General features: G+C 41.6%; 1 protein-coding gene across 1 annotated transcript in view; it reads left to right on the top strand.

Annotated features, from left to right (window-relative positions):
- Positions 1-27,582, top strand: part of BLK (BLK proto-oncogene, Src family tyrosine kinase) — a 76,051-nt gene that overhangs the window by 36,695 nt on the left and 11,774 nt on the right. The window contains exons 7-11 of the mRNA XM_075598609.1: positions 3,915-4,064; positions 7,090-7,239; positions 7,942-8,121; positions 9,205-9,281; positions 22,882-23,032. Of these exons, the coding sequence (XP_075454724.1) occupies positions 3,915-4,064; positions 7,090-7,239; positions 7,942-8,121; positions 9,205-9,281; positions 22,882-23,032 (708 nt within the window). The remainder of the gene's footprint in view (positions 1-3,914; positions 4,065-7,089; positions 7,240-7,941; positions 8,122-9,204; positions 9,282-22,881; positions 23,033-27,582) is intronic.

Genomic DNA, 27,582 nt, shown 5'->3' with positions numbered 1-27,582 from the left:
TCTCTGCAGGCAAGGTTGAGGAGGAGTCAGTACCCGCCAGGTGCCTCCTGTCCAATCACCTCCTATCGGAGAGATGCTCTCACTCAATGTGTATGAGCTCACAGCTGATTGGCAGGAAAACTTGACAAGGTGCCAAAAATTCTGGGAACTAGCTCTCTTTATTAATCCTTATTTGCTGATCCTGTGTGGCTGCCGGTGCCTGCTTTTTCCTATCTGCATATTGCCAAAAATTCTGAGCTGGGATTTCAATAATGCTTGGAATTTCTAACAGTTTAGCCTATAATTATCTTTAGTTGAATTGTTTAGCTTGGTGTAATTTTTGAATATGCTCTGTCGGGTTTCCCAGCGACACCCTATTGGTTTTGTTTGCGTTACCTAGCAACTAAGAGGTATAACGGAGGGGCATATAGAATTTGTTTACTACCCTGAAGATGGATCTTGATGAAACGTGTTGGGTTCTGTTCTTACGTCATAACGCTGAAGGACTAGGGTTGGCAGGTAGAAGTCACGGGATCGGGATGAAACGTGTTGGGTTCCGCTTTGACGTCATCACGCTGGAGGTCTGAGCAGTTTGATCTAACTGGTTGCTTCTTGGAGCGCATCTGCTATGGAGTTCCACATTGAATGTTTGGGACTGTGTTTATGGGAATTTACCATTCCTAATTCCCCATTGGACTTCCTCCGAGATGAGGCGGTTTGGTAACTGATTGATTGCTGTTACAAGCAATTACAATTGAAAAAATTGTGACTGTTATTGTACAGTATCTCATGGAGTTTTATGAATTTATAAATGGTTTTACGCTATGGAGACCAAGCTTCTTATCCCTTTAATTTAATTAACCTTTAATAGCAACTACATTTGCCTATAATAACTATAATATCCTCAAGACAGGACATTACCTCGCCAGCAATGCCTTGATGGGCTAAAGGCCAGAGGCGAGCATGAATGGCCAGGTAATAAATGACATGCCTTTTGCAGATTATTACTTTAAGAAAATGTACTTCTGTACGTGTTTTATTGACAAGTATTTATATAAATCGGAGATTAACTCAAATGTTCTATTAAAGCTATTTGTAAGAAAATACAAAAAGTGTGTTAGTGCATCAAATTCAAGCATAACCCATTCACCCATGCTAATTTGTTCTTTACGTTACTCCATATCCATGTAAATACATTGGAGTCAATAACAATTAGATCATATCAGGCTGATATTTTGTAGAAATAGACACAGGAAACCACAACTCTTTTGATGCATATCCGAGGAGTTATCTCCAGCTGCATCTATAAACTGTACTGGCTAATGCGTCAGGTCTGCTTTAGTTCACACAATACATGTTAACCTCGCGCGTAATTGCTTTGCGATGTCTTTTTCGTGTTCCGTGTCCATTGCAGGCTGATGGGGAATGGTCACTCTAGCACTTTCTACATTTCAACTGCAATTTAAATTTATCATTGACAGAATGTGCTATAGAAGAATCCAAGCATACAGATCTATTTTCCATGTGTGCTTACAATACACAGTCACTTGAATCAGGTGCACACACCCCGGTCAAAAAACTGGACCTCCAATTCAGAGACAACAGTATCTACTGGGCCAGTGGACTAAAGACTGAGCCATTAGTTGAGCCACCTGTGCTGAAGCTGGGATATCCTCAAAACCTGAACTGTTGGGGGTGTCTTGAGGACTGGAGTTGAGAACGCCTGTACTAAGGCCTTTATCTAAAATCACAGTTGTGCCCACTGTTTGCCATATTCCTTCCCTTGGATGTAATTACACACGTGGCCATGATTACTATGGACCATTCTAATGTGCAAAAATAAAACCCATTTTTATCTGGGCTTAATTATACCAATGAGACATGTCAAATTGTGATTTTTAATGTACCTCTAATCCACAAGTTTAGGATTTATAAGCCAGTGTTTATATCTGCCGGTCAATCAAAGATTTGGTGTAAATCATAGCATTTATTATAAAAAAAAAATCCCATTGTATGAATTTTACACAACATCCATACAGGATTTTCCGTACAGAAAGCAAAGCAACTTCTTTGGAAAAGTATATGCAAACATTACCCAAAGTCTGTACAAGTTGCAAAAAGTTAATAAACTGTACTTATTTATTCATTTTCTGGCTACTACGGACTTCACTTAAGATTTTCTGCACAGATGCAAAGCTTGTGTGAGTTTATTCCAGATGCAGAAGGGACTTTGTAGTTAAGACAACAACAAAAACACAATGTGGAGATACTGCCCTTGACATCTTCCTTATCTCTCCCTTATCATATCACATGTCTGTTAGGTTCTATAGGGAACATGCATAAACCTTTTTAACTTATTAGAAAAGTGATGCATTATCACCCGCAATCTAAATGAAAAGAAAGCAAAATGTTAAACCTTTCACCTGATTTAAAAATATTTTCCCCAAAAGTCATCAATAACCCAGTTTTTACCCTTTATACTGTACATATTGCTGTCATCAGTTTGGTCATACAATGGCATAACAAACAGATTGGCATCAATGTACAGTAAGCACAATAACACAATTGGTCATAAGGTCTCTATTGCAATAAGCTTACACTCTAGCAGGTGCAAAAGAGAACATGTACAAAAAGGAATCACTAGTGAGCAAGGCCTGGTCTTCTTAAGATGTACGATGTAAGCTATCAGTAATTTTACTGTTAAGAGGAAATCAGGAGGGTGTTGGATAGGTCTCTTTGAAAAAAAATCGTTTTTAGGGGAATTTTACATGTATGAAACACTGGGAATAATCTGACAGTGAAGGGGAGTAAGTTCCAGAGCTGAGGTGTAGCCTTGGAGGTAGGAGTGGCTAAAAGGTATGAGGGTACAGAAGAGGAGTAAATCTTGGGCAGAGTGGAGATAACATGTGTGCGTATACTGTAAGTACAGATGTAGCCATCCTTACCACCCCTGTACCACTAATAAAACACAGAAATGCAGAGGCACCGGGAAGGTGGCTGCCGCAACGACACTGCAGGGGCGGTCCATTCTTTTCAATGGGATCTCCCAGGCATTAATCCTTCCGGGCCACGATTATTTGCCCGTGACCGTATGGTGCTCAGCTGCTTGGCAAGACAAATCAATTTGATTTGCTGCTCGCTAGTGCGTCACGTGAGCGGTTCGCCCAATGAGAGCAAACCAGGTCCGTGATGTCATGGCCACACCCCCCATCATGACCTCTACACGCACAACTAGCAGGACACAAATCCCCAGAGCAAAATGAGCGCCGTACTCGAGCGCCAGCACGTTCTCACTCACCCTGGCCGCAGCCTTATCCTGACACTGTCATTCTTGTGACTGTAGTTATTTGCAGTGGGGGTGGTTAATACAGCAGTGGAACAAAGACCATCACCACACCCTATTCAGGGTCCCACTGTAAATTAACACATTGAAACATTTCCAGACACAATTAAGTAATGGTGGGTACCAAAGGGACACAAACCCTCCACTCTACAAAGTACCACACAGATAGAATATCCATGAGTGTATCTGCATGTATTCCACATTTTGCCCAAACCCTTCATTCACCCATTGCCACATCATACAAGGGTTAATCTGAAGGCAAGGATTGTGGGTAGTGGCATGAAAATGAGCCCATGGATCATGTCTATTGGCTTAGATTTTGCCTGCAGCATTACACCGCTTATATACCCACGCCTGGGCCAAGCAAGTGCACAGTCAACCACGGTGGTAACCAATTACCCTTTTTGTTCTTCTGAACTTATCGGTATAATTAGATATATTTATGCTCTTAAATAGTATCACACCTGGGTATGAACTATTAAATATGTTTTTAGTTCAATTTGGTGCCCTGTGGAACTGCGCTTTTAATAAATATGCCACTTAAAGTTGTTGCACTGTACTAAAGAGGTGTAATTTTGTGCTTTTTTTTTAGGCACCTTTTCACTTTCAGTAAGAGACAATGACCCGACCCTTGGAGACCTAACGAAACACTATCAAATCAGAACTTTAGATGCTGGAGGATATTATATTTCGCCTAGAAACACATTCTCTTCACTACAGGAACTAGTGCAACATTATTCCAGTAAGTGAAAAACAAACTTATCAATAGTGGCGCTCAAATTATCAATGTGCAACAAATAATTAGTGCAATAGTGATCAGCAGTGATACAAAATACAAACACATTTGATGGATGCTGCTGTGACCCAGTGTGGGATTGCTCTCTCAATCCCGTGTGAAATGGATGAAGAGTTGATCGTCGGGAAGTGCAAACATGTGGAAACAGAAAAAATATCCTGATGGTGCAATATTGTTATAATAAAGTGAATACGTTTGTTCTAGAATCGATGTGCAGAATACTCACAAATGTGAGAAGAGATATGTACACATAATGGTATCTTTGGATGATGATCCGCCAGTTGCGGTGTAGATGGGTAGATTCTTAGTGCGGATAAACACTGGTAACCTTAGTATTAGACAAAAGAGCTGCACATTGCGCAGACTGTATGCGAATTTTATAAAAAGTAAGTATAATGCAATACACTCACATGGTAAAAGATTGTAGCAAGCGTTTAGATCTCATAAATAGGATCTCGGCAGCAGGATCAGAAGTCTCTCTGCTTCCCCTGTGGGATGGCGTGCGTCTCACGGATGCGTGTCAGCGAAACTGGAAATGACGTCATCCAACTTCAGACCAGTCTCTACCCATCTACACCGCAACTGGCGGATCATCATCCAAAGATACCATTATGTGTACATATCTCTTCTCACATTTGTGAGTATTCTGCACATCGATTCTAGAACAAACGTATTCACTTTATTATAACAATATTGCACCATCAGGATATTTTTTCTGTTTCCACATGTTTGCGCTTCCCGACGATCAACTATTATTCCAGTAAGTGCACTATAGCTTTGCTGTTGTAACAAACACGTTTTTCTTTATTTCAGATATTGTAAAATGTTTTCCATAAATTCCCAAGTGCGTTAACAAACACATAAGTATTGTTTGGCTGTCTGTCCTCCTAGTGTTTGGCATTAGAATCATATCCGTTTTATCTCCTGATATATTTGATATAAAATGTTTTCACTTCCAAAGGACATACAGTACTGTAATACGGTACGTAATAAAGGACTACCTTTTGTTGGCCACTCGAGGTGTGAAGGCGTTAAATAGAGTGTGTACGGTAACAAACTAAAACACAGTTTTAAAAATACATTCTTTGTATATGATATAGCATTGGGCAAAAATATATCCTCGCAGGTTTTTAAATCAGAGTTGCTACTGCCAAGTAATGCCATGGCTAACATGGACTTGAGTTAGTACAATTAACAGACTAACCTCAAATATTGCCCCTAGAAGTTCTCTACTAGTCTTGTTCTCACGACGGCAAACAATGTCCACCAGCAATGCCTACCGCCATTTATGAGTGCAAACCTACTGATAACTCACGGCTGATGGAATCCAAAAGGGGTATTTGTTTTGCAATATGAAGAGACTGGCACACCGTATTCAGCGAAGACATCACTGGACATGTTTACTAGCTGGTGCTATGCTAGCTAGGACACACATTTTGGAGCTGGAAGAATCCCTATAGCCCACATGTTTAATATGTGGAAACCAACGTTTTCTCACAACTTGATTTGCCCCCATTGTTAAACTATAAAGCGACAAAAGGTCCTTGGTGTTTGGTAGAGATGGGCATATTTTTTGGCCGCGTTTGGATCGGCCGGTTCCTTTGGGTTGCAGATTTCCACGAATCAGTCTCAAAAAGGTCGATTCGCGTTTTCTGGATTTTTTTTTTTCACCGACAATCCACTCTGCGGATTCCGCAATCCCATGGCGGGTTGTAAGAATCCAATCAGTGGATTGCGGAATCTGCATATTAGATTGGTAAAATGCACCAGCGGATTGTATCCCATGGCGGGTTTTGATCAATTTGCACAGGTTGAATCTGGAACAATCTGCCGATGGATGTTACACTGCGGAACGGATTGTGAGGGGGACTGCTCGGGAAATTCCTCAAATCCAGGACAGTTCCGTCCAATCCCTAGTGCTTAGTAGGCTTACTGCATATGTACTGTATGCTTGTTTTTCAAAAATGCTTTTTACTTTTGAAACCAAGGTATCATATACTTCCTTGTGGCTTGGCATAAAGAAAAAGTGTCTGCCACTTCAAGGCGTTCAGTGGAAAATATAGGAATTTGCATTCCGCCTTCTACTTATTCCTGTCAAAGCAGGAGCTGGAACTATAATATACAGGGCAGGCGTATTTACTTCAGTGGTCAAGCAGCAGAATTGATTGAATCGTTTTGTGTTGCACGCAAAATCCTATGATATAAAATTCATTTAAAATCCTCCTACCGTGTAAATCAGTCCTCTTACCGTGTAAAGCTAAGACACTTTGTCTTAGCTTTACTGTACAGATACAGATGTAGTAAGACTTACTGACCCCCGGCTCCGCAAATGTTTGTGGCGTCCAGGACAGTGTCTGCCACGATCGAAGTGTGGGAGGGGGGGGGGTCCCCTGCTTCTATATGGTACCACCATAGTTTTAATCCTTCTGTGTTACCACGCGTGGCAGCAGCTCTGAAGACAGTAAGCTTTTTCTACCTTTGTACTGTATAGACCACTTTAATTTATACAATAAGAACATTTTGGGCTACACCAAACCATGTGTGCACATGCTATTGATGTAATAGACAACATTTATAGTGAAGACCATAATTACTCAAAGCTTATGGTGTGTCAGTATATTAACTTTTTTATGCACTACATAAAGAGAAAAGAGAAGACAAATGTATTGCAGTTTGTGGAATGTGTGTTATTCACACTGTGCAGTAGCTCTATAGATGCAGCCACCAGTATTAGAACACATCGGATTAACACAGCAACACTGCTGTGTTAATCCGATGGGCCATTACCAATCTCACAGAAATGTTGAGACATTTACTGTAAGACTGCCCCAGAATTTCCCAGGCAAGAGTTCTAATAATCGTGGCTGCATCTTGTATTTCTACAAGTTCTGAACACATGTACATAGCATTGATTGGGCTGTGATCACCTTCCTTTCATCTTGGATAACTTTAATCTTTTTTACAATGTTAGAAAAAGCTGACGGCTTATGCAGTAAACTCACACAGCCCTGCCAGCCACAGCCTCAGAGCCAATGGGGGGCAGATGAATGGGAAATCCCTCGTGAATCTCTCAAGTTGGTGAAGAAACTTGGAGCAGGGCAATTTGGAGAAGTGTGGATGGGTGAGTATTTGTGTTGTACAATTAAATTAACTGGGGGGGGGATCCTTTGCAAAATAAGTAATTGTGCTTGCATCAGCATTCAGAAATCTTAATAGCTTCCTTAAAAGTTCAGACTTTGTACTGCATTCTTTGGAATGTACTGAATTATTTACGTTTTAAGGACTAAGATTAGACTGTACCGACTTGAGAGTTACTGACGACATGAACATCAGAAGCTTGAAATTGTGGCTATTTTTTACACTATATTTGGCAACAGTTTGGAAGTGGGAGGTACATCTCTGTACACTGAATTATAGAGTGATACATATAGCAAAGTCTCCCAGCTGGAAAATAAGTGGAGCTAAAAAGTGCAGCAGATTTACCAAAGAACGAGTCCCCATGAAGAGGATAAATCTGGCGTTGTTTCTTTGCTCTACCTTGCACTTGTTTTACAATCAGGACACTTAAATACATAGCCCCCTTTAAAGTTATTTACTCAGTAGATCTCAATGTTCATGCCTATGACAAAAGGCAAGTGTCAGAGCAAAATTGGTGCAATTCTGGGGCAACAAACACACCACGTCTACTAAAGGAGCATTGCTTTTGCCCCAGAAATGCACTACTTTTGCCCTATCATTTTCTACCGTGATTGATTTTTATTAGCATTTTGAGGCCCTGTGTTTAAATATACTAATTTCACTGTCTTTCTTTGTGCCCGTGTAGGATTTTATAAAAATAAAGTAAAAGTTGCCATTAAGACGTTGAAAGAAGGAACCATGTCTCCAAAAGCATTCCTGGATGAGGCCAACTTGATGAAAATGCTCCAGCATAACAAACTGGTGCAACTTTTTGCAGTGGTTACGAACGAACCAATCTATATTGTGACAGAGTATATGTCTAAAGGTAAGGGAACAGGTCTTCCTTTTCTCTGGAAATTATCAGGTTTTTTTACTCATCAGTGTACAGTATTTTGATATTAGAGATGATTCACAGTTTTTTTGTCTAATTCTCTATTTTTTTTATATTATTACCATTTTTTCCCATTTTCAAATTTTCTCCAATTTTCAAATGTTCTTATTTTTTACGGTTTAAATCCCCCTTTTCAAAACCGATGCAAAATTCAATACTCAGATTTTCAAAGATAAAAAAAATTCCTACTGTTTTTCCAGTGGAATTAAAATCGGCCAAACCAATCCTTTACTTTACCAAAGTCTTAAAATATTTTCTGGAGACTGGACATATTAAAGCCTCATTCTAGCTTGGTACAGTAGATGTCAATACTGTATGTTATGTAGATGTCAGTATCCAAGAAAGGCAGCTTGTTTGAAGTGAGCAAATTTTCAACAACCAAAAATATATTGATGCACATAAAGTCTGTCTTTCACTGTCCATTTCCCACATCTTTAAAAACATTTGCCCACTGCAGATGAGCTGCCAGGATCTATTCCACCAGTCACAAGTGCAAACTGGCAAACTTAAATGGAACTGGAGTGCACTCATCACACATCATCTCAGTGGTCCATCACCTGGACCAGTGATGATCAAACTTAATCATTGGTGACTATATATTATTAAAATAGGCTGGTCTTCCAAACAATAATTAACATACAGTAGCAGTTACAGTAGAATAACATATTGGAGAACCTCAGATCTGGACTACAATGTATATGGGAGTGTTTTTATTTTACCTTCGACATCTCACCTTGTCCATTTTTTGTGGGTAGTCTTACAGTACGTACTCCTTGGTTGGGCCATTGCCTGACTACATTCATGTCCAGGAAATCGGTACAAGTAGAGGGACGGCCATGGCAACATTTTATATTTATAGTGATAGTCAACGTTTCTATCCACTTGGTAGCCTCATCAGGGCAAGCAGATTTCCCATAGATGGAAAAGTTGACGGTAAACATGTTAGAACATCAGTCTGACATCCCCACTGTGAACTGTTACGTACAGTAAATCAGAGTTGTTTTTGTGTTTTTATAGGAAGCTTATTAGATTTTCTGAAGACAGATGAAGGAGGAAAACTACTCTTCACAAAACTAGTTGACATGGCAGCGCAGGTTTGTTGATGGACCTACAATTTATGTTTGTTGTCTTTAGTGTTCATGAACAGTGTGTGAAAAGCCAGGAACATAAAAATGTTCTTATTCTTAGTGTAACCCCTCTTATATGTATATATACTGTATATACTGTGTATATATACTGTGTATATATATACATATATATATAAACATTTTAACTAGTGCTTTATGGTCAGTGGCTACCTTAACCCAATGGCCTCTACTCTTAGGAGAAACCCTCTCAATTCAATACAATATATACGTATTACGCTGTAAATGATGACCCAGAGCTGTTGCCCCTCATATAGTCCCAGTGTCCAATGTAGCAGCCAAATAGGTCAATGTTAATGCCGGCACGGTGTTGGAGCTCATATCTCAAGATGGAGTGTAGTCACGTTGCAGGCATGTTTGTACGGTCACAAAGGATAGTCACAATGTTGGGAACGGGTCTCCGGACTGTGTGTTACCCACTCGCGTTTTAACAGCTTAGCAAGTTTTCTTCTTGCGAGTAAGAAGAAAGTGAATTTCAATGTGTGATGCCATAAAAGAAAAAAATGTAATACTCAAAATCTATGTTTTAAAAAGCATTTAGCCTGCCTTTAAGCGCAACGAAATGTAAAGGGAATATCATAGAACTGTGTACTAAAGATACAGAGCCTGTTTAAAACCATATTTCTTAAAGCATGCTCAGTAGAGATGAGCGTCTTTGCGAATTTGGATCCGCCGGCTCCTTTGGTCCGTGGATCACTCACAAAAACCCGCATTTTTGGATTTTTTCTGCTTTAGAGACAAAGAAGAATCCATTTCTGGCTGGAATTTTTACAGTGAGAGAGGAATATTCTAATTTATTAAGCGTCGGCAGTTGTATTGTTTTGTATGTCTTTGTATTGTATGTCTTTATTTATATAGCGCCATTAATGTACATAGCGCTTCACAGTAGTAATACATGTGGTAATCAAATAAATAACAGATAATATAAAAAACAGATCATGGGAATAAGTGCTTCAGACATAAAAGTAACATTAAGGAAGAGGAGTCCCTGCCCCGAGGAGCTTACAGTCTAATTGGTAGGTAGGGAGAACGTACAGAGACAGTAGGAGGGAGTTCTGGTAAGTGCGTCTGCAGGGGGCCAAGCTTTATGTATCATGTGTCCAGAATAGCCACAGTGCTATTCATATGCTTCTTTAAGCAAGTGTGTCTTAAGGTGGGTCTTAAAGGTGGATAGAGAGGGTGCTAGTCGGGTACTGAGGGGAAGGGCATTCCAGAGGTGTGGGGCAGTCAGTGAAAAAGGTTTAAGGCGGGAGAGAGCTTTAGATACAAAGGGGGTAGAAAGAAGACATCCTTGAGAAGAACGCAAGATTCTGGATGGTGCATAACGAGAAATTAGGGCTGAGATGTAAGGAGGGGCAGAACAGTGTAAAGCTTTAAAAGTGAGGAGAAGAATGGAGTGTGAGATGCGGGATTTGATCGTATAGATATCCCCTGAAACGTCCCTCCAAATAAATTAAGATGGGATATTTGAAATGATTGTGCTGAAAAAGGAGCGTACCTGGCTGGGAGATATGTTAATGGTTATGCAAAGTATATTTAAATGAGTCCCATCCCACACTTCCTAAAACGATTGCCATACCAACTATATAGAGATGAATAGCGTAAGGCAGGGGTGTGCAAAGTGGGGGGTGCGCCCCCCAGGGAGGGTGGGAGAATTTCCAGGGGGGGCTCGGCAGCTTCAGAGGTCCCGCGCTCTCCCCCAAGGCATTTAAATTAAATGCCGGGGGGACTGCGCGAGGCCTCTGTAGCTTCTCCTACCTTATCTTCGGCGACGCATCGCCATGGTAAGCTCCTTCTAAGGCGCTTCTTTATGAAGCTCCAATGGTGCAATCAGCTGAAACGTACCATTGACTTTATCCGAAAACTTGTTTAATTGAAAACAACATAAATCCACTTTCTGGGTGTGTCTATAACCCTCTCTTTCATCAATCTTCAGCCTGTGACATTTTTATAGCTATCAAAAGCTGCCTGAATATATGAAATACTTAATCATTTCATTTCTATAATATTTACAAGGATGCCATTGTCACCGTTGTGTTTGTATAATTAACATATACGTGTAGATATCAACTATGCCCACACAACTTCTACATTTCCAAAAAAAATCACTAGATTTCTAAAGAAACAAAACTCTAATTGAAAGCAGAGCATTAATACCACATCTGAATGTGTGTTGCAAGAGAAGCAAAGGATTTTGATATAATGGTGATAAGGGATATAACAGGCCATGATTTAACATGCTGTACTGTACATTAAAGGAATTCAAACCTGCTTGGAAGAGACACGAAGGCATCAAATGAAGTCTGAGACTGTACAGCACGTAGGTAAATTGGCAAACTACATGGAGTACGTGGCCCTTATCTGCAGTCAGGTCTGCGGTTTCTTTACTAAAATATAGTTATTAGGGGCGGCAAAGCTTCACAGGGATGAAAGATGCTGACATTCAAGTCAATATTTCATATTCAAAATGTTGTGAATCCCTAGAATTATTCTTGTCCAGGCATCTACAGTATGTCTCAATCCTCACACTACATTCATTAGAGTGCAATATTTATAGCTGCTGAGTTTTATTTATAATATATATATTATAAATATATTATAAATATATGTATATATATATATATATATATATATATATATATTGCCCTGTTTCCCCTAGAACACAGGAAACTACCTATTGGTGCTCTTATACCTGTTGCTCCAGGAGCCTGAGCCTCTGCCACGGAGAGACTGGGGTGTATACTTACTCTGCTGCTGCGCCTCCACCTGTGAGGGATCCCAGCAGAGCGGAAGCAGCCCCTCACAGGACACTATAATAACCACCCACACAGTGTAAAATAACACAACCTTTACTGTAGTGCAATTACATAGTTACATAGTACAGGCATACCCCAGTTTAAGGACACTCACTTTAAGTACACTCGCGAGTAAGTACATCTCGCTCAATAGGAAAACGGCAGCTCACGCATGCGCCTGTCAGCACGTCCTGAACAGCAATACTGGCTCCCTACCTGTATCGAAGCTGTGCGCAAGCGGGGAGACTATAGAGCCTGTTACAAATGTGTTATTTACATCAGTTATGCATGTATATAACGATTGCAGTACAGTTCATGCATCGATAAGTGGGAAAAGGTAGTGCTTCACTTTAAGTACATTTTCGCATTTCATACATGCTCCGGTCCCATTGCGTACATTAATGCGGGGTATGCCTGTACATAGTTACATAGTAGATGAGGTTGAAAAAATACGTAGGTCCATCAAGTTCAACCTATGCTAAATTTAGACAGGATACCCCTGAGGAAGGTCCCATTTTGGAGGACCGAAACATTGGGTTTCTTGACGTACCACTATTTTCACCAATACACTTTGTGACGTTTTCTACAATTGAGTGCTGTCTCTTGCTTTACCAGACCTTGGAACGGTAACGTATGTCTATATTATCCATATGGGGCATATCTCCCCAAGTGGGGCTATTTAAACCATCATGGTCTGTTTTAATACAGTAGGAAAGTGTTTTTTGTGTAATGTCACTGGCAATGATGAATGTAAACTGAGGATAAAATTAGACAAATTTGGTTTGTGGTCACGTATCACTGATTCGCATCATGACAGGAAGCAAAGTCACTTGTACTAATTTCCACTGCAGCAGGCAGTGTTCGAGGCTGAGCAGCGGGATAACAGCTGCAGAAAATGCCTGTGCTTATTCTGTGTAAAGCCGCATCTTGAACATAAAACTGATACAGGCCTCTCTCATTACCTTGGAAATACAAGAACCGGGTTGTTAACATAATAAGGCTTTTCCCAATACCAGAGAATAGCTGTGTGAGTTCACCAGGTCCTATTTCATTCAGGTACAATAATGCTAGGTGGTCAGTTGAAGAAATGTGTATATTCAGCGGTTGAAAAGAGGGGACATGGTCCATGATCTCATATTCTTCCACTTAATGTTGTTGTGTTATAAATCATTGAGAACACGCAATGTTTTTTTTCTAACAAGGTCCAATGCACCAATAAGTACAATATCACTGTAGGAAAAAAACAAAACATTGTTGATATTGTAAACTTTTTCTTTTCTAGCCAAACCACTGTTAAAAAGCATTACAGCCCTGTCAAACGATACTGTTGGTTTTGCATAGAGTTTTTTTTATAATGTGCCAAGCAGCACTTCAAAGAGATACAGTACTATAGCAGGGGTGGGCAACTCCTGTCCTCAAGACCTCCCAACAGGTCGGGTTTTAAATATATCCCTGCTTCAGCACAGGTGGCTCAATCAGTGGCTCAGTCTTTGACTGACTGAGCCACCTGTGCTGAAGCAGAGATATCCTGAAAACCTGAGTTGCTGGTGGCCCTTGAGCACTAGAGTTGCCCACACCTGTTATATAGGGTAACAAAAGAGGGGAGACTAACACTATAGGGATACAGTAATCAAATATAAAAGTAAACACTGAAAGACAGGCTATAATCTAAGTGGTGTGTTAATAGCCATGATACAGAGACTGGAGGAGGTGTAAAAATATGTAAGGCAAGAAGGTAATTACATATGCAGTAGCCAGGTTTGGGTTGTCATATAACAGAGCTAGAGAGATGGGATTTCAGGCAGAGCGTGAAGATGGAAAGAGAGGGAGCTTGGGGGCAGTGAGAGGAAAAGAGCTGCAAGGGTTAGAGAGTGGTACAGTATAAGCAGGGCTGGCGAGGTGGTGTTGCTATCGGTGCCACTGCACCAAGACCCGCGGTTACAGAGGCCCACACTCTTCCCCACAACAATTTAATTTATTGCCGGGGGAGAGTGCGGGCCTCTGTAATTCTCTTACCTTCTCCTTCGCGATGTCTTCCCGTCAGTAACGCGATCCCTCATCATGGCGCTCGACGTCAAATGGCATCTCGTTGCCATGACAAGAGGACATGTGACGTCTCAATGTCACGTGATGCCACGTTACGTCGCTACGCCACGTGATATCCGTTATCATGGCAACGCGATGCCATCTGACGTCAAGGCGCCATGATTAGTGGACACTGACAGGAACAGATAGTGAAGGAGAAGGTAAGAGGCCTAGCACCACTGCCCCCCACAGAGCCTCGCAACCTTCCTAGCCAGCCCTGATGTATGAGGAAAAGATTTTAGGGAGGATAGAGCAGTGGAAACATGTGGGACAGAGAGGGAAAAAGCCCTAAGAAGAGCGCAGGAATTGAGCAGGTGAATAGCCAGAGAAGTACAGTAGAAGTAACCCCAATCTATTACGATTTACTGTATGGGTCTGGAAGTTGAAAAGGACAGGAGGTGACAAAGAGTGGTGTCTTCTGTAGAGAAAATGCATGTGGATTCAAAGATTGTCAGCGTGAGGTCATTTGGGCTTTAATGATATGAATGATCTTAGTTTGTTTCTATAACTTAGTTTATTATATCTAATTCCTGTCAAGCTCTAACCTTAATATTGTGAGAGGTTAGACTCCGTATATTGTGATACAAGATCACATGATCATATACTGACCGGGGCTTTCTTACAACTCCCTGATGCCGTATATGTGTGTGGCGGTTCCCATAGTTAGCGATTTTCTGTAAGACAGGCAGAGATGTGAAGTGCCTTGAAGCAGAGGACGATCATTTTGTAGGCAACATGGGATTTAATGAGAGCCAGCGTAGAGATCGGAGGAGGAGTGAGGCAGAGAGAGATCTCAGAGAGTGCAATAATTATAGCTGCAGAGTTTTGTATATATTATAAGCAAGGAAGATAACAAGATCTAGTCAAAAAAAGGTTGCAGTCAAGACGGGAAAGAATGAGGATATCGCTTAAAGCATGGATTCTCTCTCTTTTTTTTAGAGTATGATTTCACTGTTAATAACCATGGAGAAGACCCCCATACATATTTAGATCATTAATGTATTACTGAATTCCAAAATACATATTTATCAAAACTAATGGACCTGTGTCTGGAAAGTAGCAAAGATCAGCTGACTCTGAGAGCAGGTTCTTAGACTGTAGGCGATAGCTGTCTTTAATGAATTTCAGAGGTTTTATGGACCGCCAATACCAGCATGGACCACTAGTGTAGAGTATTAGCTTTGAAATAACAGAAGTAATGCCAGATCTTGGATATGCAATACTTAGCCACAGTGTGAAAGTGAGGGGAGAAGCAGAAGGACCAGTCAAATATAACACCAAGTTAGTGCTTGTGGAACGTGATGTAAGATTGTGTTACTATACTGTATCTACAGTAATAGAAAAGGTTTCCATAGGGCAGGGCTTATGTGAGATTATGAAGATACATAAATAATTCTCCCTACATAACACTTACATTGTAAGATTTTCGGGTCAGGGATTCCGTTTCCTAATGTTTGTTTTATGTTTGAGGTTCTTACTCCCATTTTGAGTTGTGTTATTTTGCTGTGGCTATTACTGCTGTGAAGCACTATGTACATGGATGGCGCTATACAAATCAAGAGATTAGTCATACATTAAGTTTAAAGTGACGAACTGGCCTACAAGCCTAAGAAAGCGCACCCGCACTGCAAACAGGCAGCGCGTGCAGAGCGCTGTACCGCAATCTGCGGTCTGCAGGCGGCGTTCTGAGGCGTGAGGGGGCGTGGCCAAAACAGGCTGTGTGGGCGCGGAAATGATGAGGTTGCGGGGCCACGACGGACACCGGCACGACACTTCACCGCTATATGCTGTCTTTGAGGAGCATGCAGGCAAGAATTCTTTCAGGAACACCAATCATGACCGGGCAGTGGAATCTTTATACCGGGAGACCCCACCCCAGTCCACCCCTCCCCCCACCCCCCCTGTGCATCTGCTGCTGCCTCTCCTCCCAGGGAAGACAAGCTCAGCAGCAGGAGCTGGCCGCAACCCCCCAGCACGCGCAGCCTGCAAGACGGGCACCGGAGGGGGGAGAATAACATACACACTCAGACCTCCCTCCCGTAGCTGTAGACAGCTTCACAGCTTCCCTCCTCCCCCTTGCCCCCTCCTCCGCCCCCTCATTGGCTCCCTGCCGCACCACGTGACGCGTAGCCGCTTGTGATCACGATACTCGTGTATCCCCTGCTGGCTGACGCGTCACAATACGCAGCGTGCCTTGCAGCGAGGGGGCAGTGGGGCCGGCTCGGGAGGAACTCAGGTCTGGTGAGTGACACGCGCGCGCCGCCGGATGCAGCGGGACCCAGGCCCAAGACAACATTGTTGAGGGGCATTCGAAGACTTGTGGATAAATATTTGCAGTATCTCACGCAACTGGAATGATCAGGGTTAGGTCAATGAGTCAGTGGGATACCAGTGGTCACTTCAGACCTTATTGACTAAGTCCCATTGTCTCATAGACCTTACAAATTAGAGTACTTCAAATAAAGAATTCTGGGAAGCCTGTAAACCCGATATATCACTCATGTTGGGTCTGCACTCAAGCATTCTTGAGTTGTATTTGCATCAAGTACTTTACCAGTAAAAATCATCATTGTGGATGATGGATACAGGCAGAGGAACAAGAACTAAAAAAAGGATGTGACTTCTGTGATCTCTTCACAGTTCCTGTAATATCTGTTAACTCTGAACAACTTAACTCTTTCATCCATTAGCGTCATCTCAGTCCTCTAATGACAAATTGTACTTTTATAATCATTCAGGTTGTATGTGCAGCTCATCTAGCAGAGAGTATAAATAGAGCCAAGCAGGCATTCCAGCACACAGCACAAAGGAGGGAGGGGGTGCACAAACGGCAGATGGAAAAATGAGCAGCTCAATAATAATAGCAAAGGAGGATAACATTGGGCCCTCTCTCAAAGCAAATGCTCTATAAATACAAATAATAGGACATTTGAGTATCATAACGACTCAGAGTTGAATGTATGAATGTATTATTCATGTCTTTATTTATATAGCACCATCCATGTACATAGTGCTTCATGGCAGTAATACACGTGACATAATAATATAACACATAACGGGAATAAACGCTTCAGACATAAAAGTAACATGAGGAAAAGGAGAGTCTGCCTTGAAGAGCTTACGTTATACGTGGTAAGTAGGGAGAACTTACAGAGAGAGGAGATCGTTCTGGTAAGTGCGTCTGCAAGGGGCCATGGTCAGTGACTATGAGATGTGTAGTATCAGCCAATGGAGCTACCAATATGTTTTGTTAAAGGTGTGTGTTTTAAGATGGGTGTTAAAGGTGGAGAGAGATGGTGCCAATCGCATGTTGAGAGGAAAGGTCATTCCAGAGGCATGAGGCAGTGAGTGAGAAAGGTTTCAGACGGGAGACAGAAGACATCTTGAGCAGAACGCAAGACTCAGGCAGATGTATAGCGAGAAACTAGGGCTGGGATGGAAGTAGGGGCAGAAGAGTGTATAGCCTTAAAAAAGTGAGGAGAATAATTTTGTAAGCAATACGGGATTTAATAGGAAATTAAGAGAGGGATTTCTGCAGATTTAGGAGAGAGTAATCCTAGCAGCAGCGTTTAGGATAGATTGTAGGGGAGACCGGTGAGAGGCAGGATTGCCAGACATTAGAAAGTTACAATAGTCTAGGCGGCAGAGAGTGAGGCCTGTGTTAGAGTTTTAACAGTAGAGGGACAGAGGAAAGGATGTATCTTTGCAATGTTACTGAGTTGTACTGACCCATGTCCCAGCTTCTGGAAGCCCATGTACACAACTACTGATCATGATCTACCCTTTTTAACTAACATGAGTGAGTCAGCAGTCGGCCCAATGGAAACCATTTACATCAACCTTTGGATGGTGGCGGTGGAATGACAGCAAGTGCCAGAAGGGACCTCTGGCACTGAAAAAGTTAACCTCTTAACTACCACCGGATGGCAAAACATTGCAAAAACAAAGTGTAACCCTCGGAGTGCCCGGCTCTAAGGAGTTTACATTGAGTTGATATATATATATATATATATATATATATAATATATATATACACACATGGCAATGCTCAGTCTCTCATACCGTTCAGGGCGCTGTTTCGGTGCAGGCTGGGTGTGGATATGCAGATAGAATAAGGATGTTCTCCAGGAACTTTTATAGTACAAAAAGAACTTTATTCACATCCGTTTATAAGGCTCACCATACAAGGACATACTTCACGTTAGACATATTAACTGGTGGTAAATCATAATGTTACTCTGTGCCTCTTCCCCTGATAGCTCTCACTCCTACGCTGGGGAGGTACTTATACTTGTTTCCCTTAGTATTGATTAGTTTGGCAATCTCCTGCATAGCTTCAAAGTGCCCCATCTCAAGTGGGTCCCTGTTGGGATAAGACTCTGCTTTCTCGGATCAGTATCCCCTTACTGTGTATTGCATACTTTGTCCATGCATATTGGATTGGGAGTTTGCCAAGCACTTTTCGGTGGGGCCGATCTGATTATGCTCCAGACCTACTACTCTGAGAACTCTTGCTAAGCACATGCTCACTACTCTTCCCGAATGAGTGCAATCTTGGGCCATTATTATAGGTGCTAATTATATAGGGCACATTCCTTAACTGAAAACAATATACAATGACAGGACACTCTTAAAATACATATTTATACACTTAAACATATTTACAGGACTCACAGTGATGCCCTCTTCAGAACTCCGAAGAACCTGTTTCTCGAACATTTGGTGGAGCTATATATACCCTTCTATCTCCCTATGGTGACATCACTGGTCATAAGACATTCTACATCATATGATGGGGAGGGGCAATACCAGTGTTCTCACCCTGTTAATTCATTGAGGCTGTTAACCCCTTACATTACTTAGTAGTCCCCAGAGGCGGGGTGGGGGGGGGGGGCGCTACACAAAGTATTGGAGGTCCTCCTAGCACTGAAAGGGTTAAAGTTACAAGTTCATATTTACTATGCTTTTCCATAAGACAGCTTCCGGTGCCCATTTAAGTGAATTTCAGAGTCAGAAGATGTTTAATAGAATAGTAACTGCTTAGTAAATATGCACTGCAATGTTCATATCATGCACATACTTTATGTCCTCTGTACCTTGAGCTTCAATTTGCAGCCTTAAACATGTCTGTACAATGACCACCAGCGGTATAAAAAATACCATGTATTTCCAGAATACTTTACATATTGATATTGGTCTTCAACGGAACGTTGGTCTCCTTTCTTCCCCACTTCTTAGTTCACATGAACTCCTTTCTTACCTGCGCCCTCTGTCACCACACAGCTATACACCCTGCACTATAACACACCCCTACAAATCATCCTCACACATTCTCTTTCTTTCCATGCTTCTCCTCCTTGCTTCTGGGGATATCTCTCCCAATCCTGGTCCCTGCCTTATTTCTACATGCTCTCGTCTTCGCCTCCCACATGCAACTTCTACTCCTCCTGGTGTTAACCCCTCCAACCTTATACCCATCCCATGCCACCCTCCCTCCTCTCTCCCTTTCTCCTGTGCCCTTTGGAATGCTCGCTCCCTCTCTAACAAGTTCCTCTCTGTGCATGACTTCTTTCTCTCTCACTCCCTGCTTCTCTTTGCTATAACTGAGACCTGGCTCACTCAGTCTGACTCTGCTCTGGAAGCTGCCCTCTCCTACGGTGGCCTTTCCTTCTCCCACACTCCGCGGCCTGATGGCAGGGGTGGAGGCGTGGGGCTCCTGCTCTCCTCTGTCTGCCGTTACCGAACCCTTCCTATTCCCCCCTCTCTTGCTTTTCCCTCCTTTGAGGTTCACACAGTCCAGATCTTCTCGCCTCTCCCAGTCCACGTGGCAGTCATCTATCGCCCACCTTCCTCTACTCATTCCCCCTCTGCCTTTCTCTCTCACTTTGAATCCTGGCTCTCTTTCTTTCTCTCCTCAAACTCTCCTGTTCTTCTCCTTGGGGACTTCAACTGCCACATTGATGACCCCTCTCTTCCTTGGGCCTCCCGCTTTCTCTCTCTTACCTCTTCTTTTGGCCTGCAACAGTGGAATGAAGCTAGCACCCACAAAGATGGCCACTACCTAGACCTGGTTTTCACTAAAAACTTTTCTCTCACCGATTTCTCCATTTCCTCTCTCTGACCATCACCTCATGTCATTTTCTCTATCACGCTTCTTCCCCTCTCCATCTCGCCCTCGTTTTTGCAGAAACCTGCGCTCTTTTAACCTACCAGCTTTTGATTCCACTTTACGCTCCTCCCTCTCCTCTCTCAGTTCTACTTCAAACCCTGACAACCTGGTCAGGAACTACAACTCTGCCTTATCCTCCTCTCTTGACCTACATGCCCCGCTTTCTCTCTGCCATCCTCGCCCTTCTAACCCCAGACCCTGGCTAAATTCCAACACACGCATGCTGCATTCCTCCACTCGCTCCTCTGAACGCCTCTGGAGGAAATCTCATACGCTTGCAGACTTCCTTCACTATAAATCTATGCTGTCCTGTTTCAACTCTGCCCTCTTTCAGGCTAAACAAACCTACTTTTCATCACTAATCAACACGCACAAGTCTAACCCACATCGACTCTTTTCTGTCTTTGACTCTCTACTCAGACCACCCTTGGCTGCCTCCTCTTCTTCCTCCATCTCACCTCAGGACTTTGCTGACTTTTTTAAGGAAAAGGTGGAATCCATACGTCAGAACATCCCATCTGTTGCCTCCTCTCATCCCACACCGCTTCCTAACTCTCCTCCTGCCTTTCTGGACTCTTTTTCTGCTATCTCGGAGGAGGATGTGTCACTGCTGATCTCCTCTTCTCCATCTACCACCTGCCCTCTTGATCCCATTCCTTCCCATCGCCTAAAACCTCTTGCTCCTTCTATAATCCCTATGCTCACACAGATCTTAAACTCTTCCCTCTACTCTGGTACTTTTCCATCCTCCTTCAAACATGCAACTGTGATACCATTGCTCAAAAACAGCAAGCTTGACCCTACCTGTCCTTCTAACTATCGACCTGTCTCCCTCCTGCCTTTTGCCTCCAAACTCCTTGAACGTCTTGCATTCTCTCGATTGCTACATTTTCTCAACACCTATTCTCTTCTAGATCCTCTACAATCTGGCTTCCGCACTGCTCACTCTACTGAAACAGCCCTCGCTAAAATAACCGACGACCTTCATGCTGCCAAAGACAGAGGTCATTACACTCTGCTCATATTACTCGACCTCTCTACAGCATTTGACACTGTGGACCACCCTCTTCTCCTCCACATTCTCCATACTCTTGGTATTCGGAACAAAGCTCTATCCTGGATCTCCTCTTATATCTCCCATTGTACTTTCAGTGTCTCTTTTGCTAACACCTCTTCCTCCTCTATCGATCTCTCTGTGGGGGTACCCCAAGGCTCTGTCCTGGGACCCCTTCTATTCTCTCTAATCACATCACATCTAATGTGACCTAATCACCTCTATGCTGACGACACACACATTTACCTTTAAACCCCTGACCTTACACCTGCTATACAGACCAAAGTTTCTGAATGTCTCTCTGGAATATCATCCTGGATGGCCATTCGCCAACTGAAACTTAACATGGCAAAGACAGAGCTCCTTATACTTCCTTCCAAACCTGGCCCTACTACCTCCTTCCACATTACTGTTGGAAATACGATCATTCACCCAGTAGCCCAAGCACGCTGCCTAGGGGTCACACTCGATTCCTCTCTCACATTCTCCTCTCACATTCAAAACGTTTCTAAAACTTGTCATTTTTCATCCGCAATATCACAAAGATATGCCCTTTCCTCTGTTACTCGTCTGCTAAAACTCTGACTCAGGCTCTCATTCTCTCCCGTCTCGATTACTGCAACCTCCTGCTGTCTGGCCTCCCTGCCTCTCACCTGTCTCCCCTACAATCTATAATAAACGCTGCTGCCAGAATTACCCTACTCTTTTCTAAATCTGTCTCCGCATCTCCCCTCCTGAAATCCCTCTCCTGGCTTCCAATCAAATCCCGCATCTCACACTCAATTCTCCTCCTCACTTTAAAGATTTACACTCCTCTGCCCCTCCTTACATCTCAGCCCTAATTTCTCGCTATGCACCATCCCGACTCTTGCGGTCTTCTCAAGGATGTCTTCTTTCTACCCCCTTTGTATCTAACGCCCTCTCCCTCTTTAAACCTTTCTCACTGACTGCCCCGCACCTCTGGAATGCCCTTCCCCTCAATACCCGACTAGCACCCTCTCTATCCACCTTTAAGACCCACCTTAAGACACATTTGCTTAAAAAAGCATATGAATAGCACTGGGGATAATCCTGGACACATGATACATAAAGCTTGGCCCCCTGCAGACGCACTTACTTGAATTCCCTCCTACTGTCTCTATACGTTCTCCTACCTACTAATTAGATTGTAAGCTCCTCGGAGCAGGGACTCCTCTTCCTTAATGTTACTCTTATGTCTGAAGCACTTATTCCCATGACCTGTTATTTATATTATTTGTTATTTATATAATTACAAAATTTATTACTACTGTGAAGCGCTATGTATATTTATGGCGCTATATAAATAAAGACATACAATACAATACAATACAACCTCTCCTTGGTCCACACTTTCATATTAGTTTTCACAGGGTATATATTTTCCCAGTAATTTTTAGTTGAATTTTTGTTTCTCTATACTTGCAGGTGGCAGAGGGTATGGCGTACATTGAAAAGAAAAATTATATCCACAGGGACCTCAGAGCAGCCAACATATTAGTGTCCGATATACTTTGCTGTAAAATAGCTGATTTTGGACTCGCTAGAGTCATTGATAACGAATATACAGCACAGGAAGGTAAGTCTGAAATCACTTGTATTGTATAACGAGTCAAGGAATCTAGTGGATATGACCATTACCACCACCAAATGTTTATCCCAGAGTAATCTACTGGTAGGTCGTAGTCAGGAGAAATGTGAGGGATGGTAATGGTATTGCTTACATGAAACAGATACCAAGCAGAGGTGGTGCATGTCAATCCTGATGGACCATTCCCCCCTGCCAAGCACTGTGCTGTGAAATCGACTCTTAGTCCACGGTTCCCCAGCACACGTCCTGCGTCGGCTGCTGATAGGTAGAAGATGCTATATTTGTAGCAAAATTAATTAATTAAACACTTGGGGAGGACACAAGGGATCATTAAGGGGTAAGAATGTGGAATAAAAGCTTAAAACTAAAAGGGCCTTAGATTTTAAAGAAATTAAAAGGACAAGGGCAGACATTGGGGCCTATTAATGAAACTGCGAGAAGAGTACATTGTATGATAAAAGGAAGATTGTTAGGGGGTGATTGACTATGCCCCGGCAGGGTTTTTGGAGCTCCAGAGTTATCTGATATTAGTGGTTAACACTGGGTTAAGCTGTGATAGTCCTTATCAGAGTTTAGTTAATTTCGGCATTAGTAGTGATACACATCGGTACATGCAAAAACGCTGTTGTGTAAAAATATAATCTGCATAAAAGTTTCATCACAACAACAAAAATCTGACATCTGATTTCCATTATTGGAGTCCGGAAGGAATTTATCCTTCCCCTTATGAGAAATCATTGGATGATATTTCACCTGGATTTTTTGTTTGCCTTCCTCTGGATAACTATACTGTAAGTACAAATATAGGATAAGTATCTGTCGGATACCTGATGGACACATCTTTTTTTCAATCTCATCTACTACATATGTAACTATGTAACATATGGTCTTATTTCGAGTTTGGACATAAATACTGTTGCCTTAAAGCAGATAGCGGAGCACCATCACTATTTCTCAAATAACTCTTTGATTTAGAGTTGGGCTCAACAGAGACACAAACAACTGTTTTTAAATTATTACAATGAAGTCTTAAATTAGAGCCATTGGCTATATATAATTTTTACATCTTGCTGAATCATACCATCTGCATAATGCAGCTCAACCTCGATATAACGCGAATCCGCTTATAACGCGATGCAAGCGTGGCTCCCAATTTTTGTATTTATGAATACTTTACAACACAATTATTGGTATTTTAAATACTTTATTGTACAATGCATACAGTTGTACATTATTTCAAACGCGATCCGCTTATTGCGCAATGTGATTCTTTGGACTCCAAGCACAGCGTTATAAGGGGGTTGAGTTGTAATTACGTCTGCATGTTGTTTCCCTTTATTGCATCAGCACGTGCCCATAATACTTATTTTTGGAGATCACCCTTCAGTTTGCAATGACTGAGCTTAGCAGAAAGAAGTTCTCAGCTAGTAGATTGATCATTATGGATAGCAGTTCTAAAGGTCATTTCAGGTTCTAGGTTCACTGCGGATGTGGGAACTCCTATCAGCTGCGAATATCCACGGCTCGGTCTGTAAAATGCACATTTGTCTGCACACCTGCAAAGAATTTGCGGCTCGAATTTCACCAATTTCTTCACTGGATCAGCTTTAATAATCTAAGAAAATGTCCATAATGATGTGTGGTTTTAGGCGGTACCTCTGGAGTACCTTATCATCAGGCATGCAAAGCACAATAATTCTAGCTCTATAAATTCTTTCTTCTCCAGTCTATTCTCAAGAACAGTAAGCATTGCCAGATGGAACATCTGGGCATTCATAAAGGGGCAATTACAGCCGTGGCTCTAGAAAATGTATGTTGCAAATGCTAGTAGTGTAGTCTTAAATTAGGAACAACCATTATTCAAACACTAAAATGGACGTTAATATAAGACGGGGGAAATTTAATGTGTGGATGCCCACGTTGATCTCTTTTTTTTAAAATAAATTAGGAATAGGCACGCCTCAACGCCGCCTCTCAAGTCGTTCAGTTAACTAGCCCCAAGCTCAGTGTTTTGCGTTTACCACTAAGGAGAAATAAGAAAAATATGTACTCTTACACTACCAATGATATTATTATTGGGTCAGTTATATATTGAAGAACTATCTCCATTTTATTAAAAATACAAAAATATTTTATTAATGTCATCAAAAAATTTCTTTGAGTATTAAAAAAAACACGACAGACAATAAAAATATAACACTCAGAAAAAAACAAAAAAAAAACAACAGAATACCATTGGATATTGTTTAAGCACAATGCAGATTACAAATATGTCTTATGCTACATACTGATGTAGTCGGAAGAACGGACCGCTCACCATGGGCAGCAATATCTTCAACTCTCCCTGAATCCTCAGCCTCATGCTTTGCATCCCATGGCAGGAAAAATGAGGCTACATCTGTAAATGTAAAAAGTCCCATATAAAGTAGGTCTCTTTTTTGTGCTTTGACAAAGCGCACACATGAGCGAAACGCATCAGAGGTTCTCTATGCTTGTTCTTTTTATTGTTATCAATGGCATAATAAATATGATGATGGCCCAATAAATATTTGTAACCATTTTTGAGCGATCCAGCCCCCATCGCTTTATTTCAGCCCTGGACCCCTCATTCTTTCCCCCATGGGATTCTACTTCCTCTTTTTGTGCTGATTGAATCTGGATTATAGAAACAAGGAGTGTGCTGGTGAAGGACTTTGTATTTTGTAAATAAATACGTACGTTAAAGCAAATGTTCTTACTCTGGCCTTTGGGACTTGATATAGAATCAATCACTTGATTAATACTATATCACTTATCTGACGTTCAGACGTCTATCCATGCTTAGGGGTGTTTCCTCCTTTAGGAGCGTTGGGTTGTACTCCCGGAGAGATGTACTCTGCCACTCCATCTGGAAGTTGGACACTCTTTATGGTTCCTTTTTCAAAACTTTCATCACTTGGTGTTGGGCTGCATTTCCAATATCAACATCTCAGCTTCCTCGACTTGCTTCACACACCATCCACCTCGATGTAGACACTACAGCGTTCTGATAAAAAGCGTCAGATGTTCGGCAATCATACATCGGTGTAGGCGGAAAACACTTTAGGAACAGCGTCATTTTTGCCATCTCTAAATCAAGGTCTTATTTTTTTACGAGGTGCAAACTGCCATTTAGTGCCTGTGCAATGAGTCTGTGCTACGACTCCACTGTCATCAGTCACCGCTAAATCGTCCCCAGTGGACTCTGAGATATGACATGATTTGAAACATTCAGGCAATCTTCCATTCCACTGACCACAGCTACACTGAGCAAACCTGCGTGGAGACCTGTCTGTGCTTCACTGTATGTGCCGCACTGGTGGAACATTACTGGATGTTTTTTTTTCATTATTGAGAGCACGTTAATACATTTGAGAAGTACATAGGGAATTACCACAGGCATTTGTCCTGTGGGAATGGGCTTGAGGAAGGGGTTCCTGAACTGAAACGTTGCCCGCTTATTAAATTTGTTGTTTCCCCCTTTTTTTGTGTCTTTTTGAATTGTATTCTGCCATAGTTTGTTTTCTCATCCCCATATGTTCATAGTTTCCCCTTTTTTGTCTTATTTTCCTGCTCTCCTGTTTTTCCCCACTCTGCCTCCAGATAAGTATCCTTTGATTAACTTTTTTGAGCAGTATTGGTTTTTATATTCATGGTTTGCTCTCCTGTATATGCTGTTGTCTATTGCACTCACACTATTAGCCTGTGTGACTGTATTACTATCCTTTGATATACAGTATCTGTGTTACTGTTAACATATATACAGTAGTTTAGTGTTTAGTGTTACTGTTTAGCATTTAGCAGAGTAACCAAGACTATGTTACTCTGTTTCATTTACTACACGAATAAAACACATTGTGCTTTCTACACTACTCTTGTTTTGAAACTTTTTCTGAGTGCAAGAATCATTTGTTTATTTTGGTTATATTATTGTGGAAATTGGAGTCCTTCTTTGTTTCCACTGCACCGCCTTCCTAGAATATATTTTCTCTTAGAGTTTATTTGTATAGTGCTGTCTGCTTTACATTTTTTATTCAGGCCTGAGGAAGTCATTCTGAAAGGTGCTGGATCACCATAATAACTAATAACAGATTTATGTTGAAAAGGTTACATTATACCTACATGATTGATGGTTAAAAAAATAAAGAAAAACAGATTTGGGTTATCATTTTAAGATGGATTTTTCGTAGTTCAACCTGTAAATGTTAAAGAAAATGATAAATTAATGCAAATTAATTCTGGATTAAATGTAACTATTATAGCTTCCAGTGTGAATTAAAAGAGAAGCATGTGTTTAAATGTCAAAAATGATTTAACTGAATCATCAATCACCATATCTTTAATATATTAAACATATTACTGACATTTGTTAAATTAATTGATTGAGACTACACCTTTAATCACTACTGTGCAATATTTCCCCATTGTATATATCCATTTGCTCTTTTAGATTAAGAATAGGCAGTTTTGCGGGTTCAAAATAGGTCCTGATTAATTACAGTTTTTTTTATTATAGGTTT

This window comes from Ascaphus truei, chromosome 4 (assembly GCF_040206685.1).
Source record: "Ascaphus truei isolate aAscTru1 chromosome 4, aAscTru1.hap1, whole genome shotgun sequence".
In the NCBI taxonomy this organism is placed as follows: Eukaryota; Metazoa; Chordata; class Amphibia; order Anura; family Ascaphidae; genus Ascaphus; species Ascaphus truei.
This window is presented reverse-complemented; position numbering and strand designations above follow the sequence as displayed.